This window comes from Gymnoscopelus braueri (genome assembly GCF_963280865.1).
Source record: "Gymnoscopelus braueri genome assembly, chromosome: 13".
Lineage (NCBI taxonomy): Eukaryota > Metazoa > Chordata > Actinopteri > Myctophiformes > Myctophidae > Gymnoscopelus > Gymnoscopelus braueri.
In genome coordinates this window covers 2,802,972-2,813,852 of record NC_137615.1, presented here as the reverse complement: position 1 = coordinate 2,813,852, position 10,881 = coordinate 2,802,972, and the positions used below count along the sequence as shown (strand labels likewise).

The following is a 10,881-nucleotide window of genomic DNA, read 5'->3' as shown; positions in this document are numbered from 1 at the left end:
GAATCCCTGGTAAAAAATAGCAGATCTACAAGCTCACAAATATTATAATGTAATACTTTATATTTGCAAAGTAACTAGTTACTAAAGTTTTCAAATAATTGTAGTGGAGTAAAAGTACAATATTTGCCGCTGAGAAGTAGGGTCCGGGACCCCTAGGGGGTCCTCAGAGTTACTACAGGGGGTCCGCCAAATCTTTGTGTTTTTTTTTTACATGAACCACTTGAACCCTAGCATCCCTTTTCTGAGGAGAACTTTAGCCAAAAATAGCAGATCTACAAGCTCACAACGCCTCGCAGCGAGGCGTTGTGAGCTTGTAGATCTGCTATTTTTGGCGAAGAGGTATAGGTGTAGAGGGAAAAAAAGAACAGTAAACGTAAACATTTAAAAAGTTGAATCTAAAACACAATTGTATACAATATAGAGGGGGTCCCTGCGTCCCAGCTCTCTCAGCTAGGGGGTCCTTGGGCTGAAAACGTTGAAGACCCCCTGCTCTATAGAATCCAAGGTAGGACATGAAGGTCACGGACTGCAGCTTTAAGAGAATAGACAGGGTTTGTTTTTCAATCCCACTCACACCTCACACACCTCACCTCAGGGTTCATAAAAAATATAATATATAGGCTTTAACTGGGAACGTGAATGGGAATATGATGTAACTAGGAATGGTAACCATGAGATCTGATATGTCAAATCTTTATGACAAAAACTGAATTAGGCACACACACAGGGTTTAGGAAATGGTTGCATTTACACTCTTGAGTGAGAAATGGATAGCCTAAAAATGACTCACTGGTAGCGACAGAGTAAACTAATATTTACTTAAGTCACACATATGAACTTTTCAAAGTTAAATGTATGCCTGCTGTCTGAAGCCGGAGACACTCTCCCTGTGCCCAGACCGTGACGCGTCTCTCATTGAAGAGCCTGTATAGAGACACACGGGGACTACAAATTTCACGCCCACTTTTGAGACAGCGCCGCTACTCGAGGTCCGTTAGAACGATGAACTGCAGCTGCCAATGCATTCCCTATGAGAGGATATGAGAATTAGCCTACTTTTAAAATTATCCTGCATTAACTGAAGACGATATTGATTTAAATAAAAATATGTTTCCAAATGTATGGAGTGTCTTTGTCAACATATCTTCTTGTTTTCTTAATAGTTGATGTGTTTCACATTTAATTTGCCACTTTAACGAGTTACCCATAATGTTAACACAGCAGAGGGTAGACAGCAGACGGGCATTTCAGTGACATCACTGTCTTTATGAGTGCCGAGCGCCGACCAGTGGCGTACCCACTGTAGAGGCAGGAGAGGCGGTCGCCTGCCCAACTAAGATCTCGCCTCCCCTAAAAAAAACCCGAAAATGTGTCATTGCGTGCTTAATGTCCTCACAGTCACGCATCCAACAAGCTTTGAACTGAGCAGATTGGACCTTCTGTTCCAGAGATAATGATGAAAACGGCCACTTTCGCCAGTTTTCTGGGTATTGAAAACCTCAAGGGATGCGTCCGTGACGTATATACCATGCGATCACTTAAACTCTAGATCTCCGATGCTAGCGATTTTGACATACTGATGGAGTATATTATAGTATATTGTGGGTAGTATATCGAGATGAAAGATATGGGACATTAAAAAGGACAAATTAAACAAATAGGACAGATTATTAGAACACCAAAAAAATCAAAACATTGAAGCAGCAATAAACAAGGAGCTGAGAAAAAAGAACTGTGTTGTGTTGTGTACTCTATTCTCTTTAGCAGGCAAACTACAGATTACATTAGTACATTAATGACCACTGACAGAGTATATGAGGACAATATATGCACTGAAAAGATGCTATTCATTAATTATTTTTTTAATATAAATGTGAGTGTACTTTCCGGAGACTATTTAGCGTCTGTATTATCCCACAGGGAAATTCTATTCCATTTAAATAGGGATTGGGGAACCAAAATAAAGCGGCACCGCAAAACCGGATCGGCACAATCCTGAAAGAGATTTATTTTTTTTCAGTAGGCGTGGCCTAGACCGGATCACACGGGTCTTTAGTAACGCAGACCAGGCTTTCCTCCGCGCGGTGGAAAGACTGGTGACGCGAGGTTAGTGATTTGCCAGAGTGAAGCAAGCCGTCGGCCTAACTTGCTACACCTGGGGTTATGGATTTGGGGGAGTGTATAACGTCCTCTCCTTGAAACCTCTCAGTCTCTCTATATCCTCTCCAGAGCCTGTCTTGAGTAGGTTTAGCCCTTTCGTTTAAAATGCGCTTTTATCCAAAGCGCTTTACATAGATTGTGCATTACATTCACCCATTCACACACACACATTCATACACACATTCACACACACATTCATACAGGATGGCGGATGAAACCATGCAAGGCACCAACCTGCTCATCGGGAGCAATTAGGGGTTCAGCGTCTTGCTCAAGGACACTTCAACACTAACTCTTCTGGGGGAGCCCGGGATCGAACAGGGAATCCGTCCGCTCTACCGGCCACTCTACCCCTGAGCCACTGCCGCCCCAAAAGTTTAGTTTTGCACTTTTTATTCAACACTCACACCACACACTCCCCACATTCACACACTGCAACTGACTTATTCACACCTCATTCCATTCCTTTGGTTTATTGCTTTATCCTACTATCCTACTATCCTACTATCCTCCTATAATTCCACAAACCTCTGAGACCAAACATCTGAGCCCAAAAATTGTTCTGCCCGGTTCTCCTCAGTGGCTGGAGCTATTGATCTCAAATTGCACACAGACATTGACCATTACCATGTGCATGGAACTGCGAAACCCGTTTTTCGATATCACTAAATCTCAGCTGTTTATTAGCGTTTTTGTGTTCGCTGGCTCCCGGGTTGCCAGATCATGTGCGCATATCCCCCCACGGGTATGGTCTAGTCCTACTATAATTCTACAAAGCTCTGTAGTGGTGGTGTAGTGGTGGTGTAGTGGTGGTGAGGCCAAGATTTGTTCTGCCCGGTTCTCCTCAGTGGCTGGAGCAATTGATCTGAATTTGCACACAGACATTGACCCTTACCATGTGCACGGAACAGCAAAGCCCGTTTTTCGATTTCACCAAATCTCAGCTGTTTGTTAGCGTTTTTTGTGTAAAAGAATGTCGCCATGGTTAGTGGGATGGCCCCGCAAGCTATGGGACGAACTGCCTCCCGGGTTGCCAGATCATGTGCGCATATCCCCCCATGGGTATGGACTATAGTTTCTTTAGTTATAGTCAAATAAATATAAGTTAAAATGTTTGCATCTTTGTGTGGACTCCCTTATTTTGCCACGTAAAACCCTAGTGCAACGTCTCTTCCACTAGAAAAAGCTTTCAATAAATACGTGGACACAAAAAAACTAGTTATTTACAGGGGTAAATACAGAGGAGCAAATACACAAAGATGGTTCAAGTCAAAGGCACTTCAGGAAGAAGACGGTGTCGGTTTCAAACCTTCAAAGCTCTTCCTTTTGCTCGACGTCTTACAAGAACATGGCTGACCTTTCAGCCTTTGTGTCAGTCTCTCAGTTCATAGAAGACACAGAGAAAAGGAGCTCCATTTAACTAGAAGAATAGTGTTGTTGTCGTCGGGTAGAAACCTTGTATCTCCATATTCGTTTTGTAAATTAACACCCTGCTACAGTGTCACACAGAAGTAGCAAAAACAGCAGATCTGTAAGTTCACGACACGTCGCATTGTGACACGTTGTGAGCTTATGGATCTGCTATTTTTGAAAAACATTTTGGACAAGTCAAAGTGGTCCAGTGTGTCTGTCTCAGTCAATATTTGTCACATCACACGTAACATGGGTGAAATTATTAATTGTGCATTTTGCTCATTATTGCAGTTACAAGATAGAGAATAAGAGCATACTGTACATGTGTATGTTTTATAAACATTGAACCAATGAAAAGTGTTCATAAATAATAGCTACACTGGATCCATTGGAACACAGGTTATTATATTAATAATACATAATAACTGGATCCATTGGAACACAGGTTATTATATTAATAATACATAATAACTGGATCCATTGGAACACAGGTTATTATATTAATAATACATAATAACTGGATCCATTGGAACACAGGTTATTATATTAATAATACATAACTGGATCCATTGCAGTGTTGATTTCGTCGACTAAAACTATGACGAAAAATGTTGGTCGACTACCTTTTTACACTGACCAAAACTAAATAAAAACTAAATATAAATTAAGCTATAATGACTAAAACTAAGACTAAATATTTTGACAATTTCGTCAACAGATAAAAACTAGACTAAAATGTCAGGGAGGGACGAGTGGAGAAGAGATCCAGTAGAACTGTTTGGTTGCACTCGGGTGTTGTGCTCTGAAAATAGCCGATCTACAAGCCCACAACGCGTCGCGTTGTGGGCTTGTAGATCGGCTGTTTTCAGCATGCAACCGAGTGTAAAATCAGCCATTACAACGCCATCAAGGCACCGCTGATGTGCTGATGAACATACATTTTAGTCGACTAAATCAACTGTAGATTTAGTCAACTATAATCTTATGATATTTAGTCGACTGAAACTAGACAAAAACTAAAACATTTCAGATGACTAAAATATGACTAAAACTAAATAGAATTTTATTCAAAAGGCTATGACTAAAACTACATCAAAATGTGCTCCCAAAATCAACACTGATCCATTAGAACACAGGTTATTATATTAATAATGCATAATAACAGGTTGTTTCTGATGGACATACAAGGTTTGGGCCAGACGGTGACGATGAGGACAAGATGCCTAAAATACAACAAAGGAACGTCAGCATAAAAAGATTAAATAAATGAGATATGAGTGTTACTGTTATTGACTGGTCTCTGAGGACGGTCCAAGACCCTGTTCACATGAATATCATGTTAGTACGCCTCTGTCTGTGTATGTGCGTGTGTGTGTGTGTGTGTGTGTGTGTGTGTGTGTGTGTGTGTGTGTGTGTGTGTGTGTGTGTGTGTGTGTGCTATAAAACTCTCCGTCTCCGGCCAACCTTGACCCAAACCCATCTGTGAGCATAAAGAAGGTAGGTACACCTGTCACATATTATAATATTTATATTAGACAGCGGTGGAAAAATAACTCACATTTCTTACTTAAAGGACAATTTTGTTTTTTTTACAACAAGAGTTATTGTATTAGTTTGTAATGATGATAATTAAAAGATGAGTGTTAAAAAATCAAAAAAATCATGTATTGCTTTCTATCGTTATAGTGATGTTAGTGATTTTTAACTGGGGGGCGGGGGCATTCGATCCATTGGTAAATAGTCATGAACACAGCCTCCGATTTCCGTGAAACTTTGTACGCACATCCCCACTAGGCCAAGGAAGAAATGCCACCCTACATTTTTTAAATCAGCCTCATGGTGGCGCTGTAACAGGCAGATTCACGTTTTGGCCTATACAGTTCAAGATTTATAGGCCAAAATGTGAATCTGTCTGTTACAGCGCCACCTACTATCTAACCTTCAAGTTCAACCTTAAGAGATGTCTTAAAGCTAATCAAATGTGTAATCATGGGTAATTATCAGCTCCATTTGTCACTGGTGTCTTTTCTCATATTTTGCTGTAACTGTATGTCTACTTGTCTTGTCTTGTACTGATGTCTGTTGTATGGATATATCACCACTTATAACAGCCTGCTCAGGGACTACAGATGAAAAGTAGCCTTGGCTAACTCTGGCTCATTTATGTGGTTGTGAAAACTGACATGTTGATTAATGTGCACTCCCTGATAAATAAATAAATACATAAATAATGCACTTAAAGGACCAAAAGTAGAAAGTGCTCATTATGCAGAATGTCCCATTTCACAAGTTTTCAAATGTATAAAATGAATAAAAACAAATTTAAAAACTCCAAATAGCAGATCTACAAGCTCACAATGCGTCGCATGGCATTGTGTTTACTATGTTTAATGTTTAATGTAATATGTTTAATGTTATGTTTAATATCAAAGCAGCGCTATGTAACTGTTTATTTTTTTTATGAATAAAATGTAATTTGGTCTAACATGGTAGAGCATGTTAATACAGTATAAACTATAACATGGTAGAGCATGTTAATACAGTATAAACTATAACATGGTAGAGCATGTTAATACAGTATAAACTATAACATGGTAGAGCATGTTAATACAGTATAAACTATAACATGGTAGAGCATGTTAATACAGTATAAACTATAACATGGTAGAGCATGTTAATACAGTATAAACTATAGGCCTACAATTGGGGCGGTTGTATCGTGTCTGCTCTTCTATTGAGGTCATGTCTCACTGAGACACAGGATCTGACACGGACTTTGACCCGATGGTCAAGATTCCCCATATCGCTCCAGCATCCAATCAAAACACAGTTAGTGGGCACTCGGGGGGGGGGGGGGGCGCAGGGGTAAATCGCTTGCCCACTGCCGCTGAGGTTGTGGTTTCGAATCCACCGTGGTGCATCTGGCTTTGTCGAGCGTCTACATCTATTTTCGAAATATTTTATACATTTGAAAACTTGAAATGGGACAGTCTGCACAATGAGTACTTTTACTTTTGGTACTTAAAGTACATTTTGATGCCAATACTTTGGTACTTTTACTCAAGTAAATGTTTAATTCTGGACTTTTACTTGTAACAGAGTATATCTACATTGCAGTATTGATACTTGAGTACTTTTTCCACCACTGGTGGTGTGTGTTCCATACAGAGAAGAAGATGGCTGCTGCTGGCCTTGCTGTCTGGACCGTGTTCTGTCTCTGCAGTGGCTGGAGCTCCCCTGTGGAGGGGGGTCCATTTCCATTACCTCCTGCAGGTACGTTATGTCTGTACTGTATGTACAGTATGTGATATGTACAACTTATCCATCCATCCATAAATCAATCAATCCATACATCAAACTGTCACAAGTGGGAGAATTCTAAAAAATAATAATCTTGTTCTGCAAAATAAATGTGCAACATCCTAAACGTAAATATATATTAAGAGATAGAAAGAAAGATAAAGACAAAAATATATATAATTGAAAAACGTGCTCCTCCTCATTATTTCAGGACAATGTTTCAGGTTCATGATCTGAGGCATTTTGGTCCACTCCTGTAAACTTTGGAAGCCAATATGAAACATCTGAAATATGACTTTCCGGAAGGTATATATCTCTTAGATTTTGAGTATGTTCATAAGCATACCTAGAGGTACCAGAATCAATTGAAAAATATTTTGTATATTTATTTCCAATTGAGATATAGCCACTTTAAGCTCCCGGCAGCCATCTTGGACGCCATCTTGAAAATGGCACCTTTCCGGAAGGCATATTTTCCTTGATTTTTTGTATGTTCTTAAGCATGTCTAGAGGAACCAGAATCACGTGAAGTATATTGTGTACACATTTTTGCAATTGAGATATAGCCATTATAAGCTCCTGGCAGCGATCTTGGACGCCATCTTGAAAATGACACCTTTCCAGGAGGTAATTATTCCTAGATTTGTAGTATGTTATTTAGCATGCCCAATATTAGCAGAATCCATTGAAAAACCTTTTATATAAATGTATTTGGGGTTAATAGATTAGATTAATAGATGGTACATATACTGTACTTGCTGGTCTATATGCTATGTGACCACATCGAGGATACAGGGGTGATGAATCAGGGTAAGATGGACTCCAACGGGGTCATACCTATGTTCCCCGGACCTATGTTCCCCCACTAAGGTTATGGTTAGGGTTAGGTTTAGGTTAGGTCCTATATCCCCCGCTCTCCTAGGAAAGCGGGGAACATAGAACCTGGGGAACATAGAACCTGGGGAACATAGAACCTGGGGAACATAGAACCTGGGGAACATAGCTACGGTCCCGACTCCAACTGTGACAAATGCTAAATTTGAAAAAGAAAGCAAATGATGTTGATATAGTGTATTTACCTGTGTTTTCTGTCTTTGTGTCCTGTATAGGAGGACGTGACTATGACTGGGGAGAGCTGGGGAGCTGGAGAGCAGCAACAACACCATCACCACCACAAGCAGCAACAGCTACAACAACAACAACAACAGACAGTCCAACACCAAGCAGTGAGTGAAGAAGACTGTTTTCATTCACATTCTTTCAGAAGAACCCGTCTTCTCGTCTCTGTCTCCATTTTGCCTCCAACTCAGCCCCATGATCCAGAGCATACATGGGCAACTGGTGGCCCGGGGGGCCACATGCGGCCCCCAACTTCACTTAATGCGGCCCGCAGGTTAATATCAGAATACTGATATATTATTGATTTCAGCTGTTATGATTCCTAACATGACCCGCTTTAATGACTTCAGTCTATATTAGTAGCTTAATGACTAGTATTACAATTCTATTGTCTTTTTTATGACCAATGTATTTGTATTTAAGTTCATAAAGTTAACATAATTATAACTAAATGCACTTGAAATTAAATAAAAATGTTACTTTTCAGAATTCCAATTAAAAAATAGCAAAAAAAAAAGGCAGGATTCCAAAAAGTAGCAAAAATAGCCGATCTACAAGCTCAAAACGCGCCGCGCTGCGACGCGTTTTGAGCTTGTAGATCGGCTATTTTTGCTACTTTTGTGTGACATACTGTAGAATGGTGAAGTACAGGATTAATTTACGAAAAAAAGTTAAAATATGGAGATTGTCTGCCCGACAGTATGCAATGTGTCCCTCTGGAGTGAGTGTGGAAATATAGTGGCCCTCTACATCATTGGTTCTCAAAGTGGGGTCCGGGGACCCCCAGGGGTCCTTGAGGGAGTTCCAGGGGGTCCCCAGCTAAATGATGGATACTGGATAGTTAGGAACCAAATGGACCCTTATGGGTCTGTAACTGAGAGTGTACAAATGGAACCAAATGGACCCTTATGGGTCTGTAACTCTGAGAGTGTACAAATGGAACCAAATGGACCCTTACAGGTCTGTAACTCTGAGAGTGTACAAATGGAACCAAATGGACCCTTACAGGTCTGTAACTCTGAGAGTGTAATGGAACCAAATGGACCCGTTTGTACACTCTCAGAGTTAACTGAACATTGATTTTACAATATATAAATTGAGGTCCCAGGGATAGAAATGCCATAAAATAGGGGTCCGTAGCCTTATGCATGCCAAACCTGGGGGTCCTTCAATTAAAATGGTTGTGAATTCACTGCTAGAGCTGTAAAAATCATCTCTTATGGGGGGTCTGTGGCATATCTTTTCAAATGGGGGTCCGCGGGCTAATAAGTGTCAATTTGGGGGTCCTTGAAAACGTTTGAGAACCACGTGACTGACATCATCAAAGTTGCACCAGCCCTGATCCAGAGTCTTAGTGAGTTCTCTCTAACGCTCTGCCAGGCGCTGGGCTCTGCTCATAGACACAGAATTCCACTGCCCTGCGAGGGCTCCTACTGTAGTGAAAATAAACAAAACTACTTCTCACCCAAACAAAGGCTGTTTTGCGTTGTTGAAAGTCTATTCTCCAGAGTGGGAAGCCTCTCAATTTCAATTCAATTCAATTCAAAGGGCTTTATTGGCATGAGAAAACATATGTTTACATTGCCAAAGCAGAAAGCACAATACAACAATACAGCAAGACAATCAAAACAAAAAATATGTACATTTGAAAGTAAGAATCTTCAATAGATCAATTTCTATGTACCAAGATCACTGGGTGCAGGTATAGTGCAGGAATATACACAATGAATGATTAGTCTTTAGGGTGGTTGTGTTCCGTTTGATATCCTTCTCCTATCACAGCAACTCATGAATCTTGCTGCTGTGTTTGCACATTGTTGTACTTCGCCCAGCAGATATGGGAGTTTTTTGTCATTGGTCATGTTTTCAAAATCTCCGTGTGTGGTTGTAATCTGTGGGAAGTATGTGTATCTGATGTCTTGGTACAATGGACAGACGGTTAGGAAGTGTAGCTCGGTTTCCACTTCATTTTGTGTGCAGTGGGTGCATAGTCTGTCTTCTCTCGGGATACAGGTCTGCCTGTGACGACCTTTCTCGATCGCAAGACTGTGCTCACTGAGTCTGTACCTAGTTAAGATTTTTCTTTGTTTTGGGTCGGTCACGGTGTTCAGGTATTCTGCCACTGCGTATTCTCTGTTTAGGGCCAGATAGCATTCTAGTTTACTCTGCTTTTGTGTTGCTTCTTTCCAATGTGTCAGGTAGTTTTCCTTTTGCTGTTTTATAATTTGGTATAAAATTCTCAGCACCTCACCTTCTCTGTAGAATACACTTTTTGGGCAGAAAATTAAATATGTCCTCCAGATTGACATTATTTTATTTATTCCACTGCGCCCCCTACAGATCTGGTCTATGGTCATTTATATTGACCAGATCTGTAGAGGGCGCAGTGGAGTAAATAAAACGATTTCCAACTCACACTATAAGTGGCTCATTTACAGTTCCAGTTACACAAGATAAGAAAGAGAAGAATAAAAAGAGAAGGAGATCCAAAAAGAACAAGTAGAGGGGAAGCGACTGAGACCTCCCACCCACAACTAAAAGAGTTATTTCCACATGTCAGTGTCGACTCAGAGAGACAGGAGAGGTGGCAGAAAGAGTAAGGGAGTGACATGCAAAGCAAATATATATATATATTGGTTTGCACAGATTTTCAAGATTTTTCAAAAATAGCAGATCTACAAGCTCATATCGCGGCACTCGGTGCCGCGCTATGAGCTTGTAGATCTGCTATTTTTGAATAGCCAAAGGTCATAATTATTGTGATGCTATTTTAACACATTTTGCTGGGTACCCCCTGGAAGCCCCTCAAGTACCCCTGGGGGTCCCCGGACCCCACTTTGAGAACCAATGCTGTAGAATGTCACCAGACTCTCCTCAGGCGGACACTAG

At 40.6% G+C, this 10,881-nt stretch overlaps 1 protein-coding gene and 1 pseudogene across 2 annotated transcripts in view; one reads left to right on the top strand and one right to left on the bottom strand.

Annotated features, from left to right (window-relative positions):
- Window positions 1-10,881, bottom strand: part of LOC308097960 (parvalbumin beta-like) — a 212,342-nt pseudogene that overhangs the window by 111,825 nt on the left and 89,636 nt on the right. The gene's annotated exons all lie outside the window — the stretch shown is intronic.
- The window catches only part of LOC308099342 (scavenger receptor cysteine-rich domain-containing protein DMBT1-like), a gene marked incomplete at both ends in the record, with an annotated part of 64,846 nt that overhangs the window by 14,101 nt on the left and 39,864 nt on the right, over window positions 1-10,881 (top strand). The window contains 2 exons of the mRNA XM_080448086.1: window positions 7,440-7,500; window positions 7,983-8,103. Coding sequence (XP_080304212.1) covers window positions 7,440-7,500; window positions 7,983-8,103 — 182 coding nt within the window. The remainder of the gene's footprint in view (window positions 1-7,439; window positions 7,501-7,982; window positions 8,104-10,881) is intronic.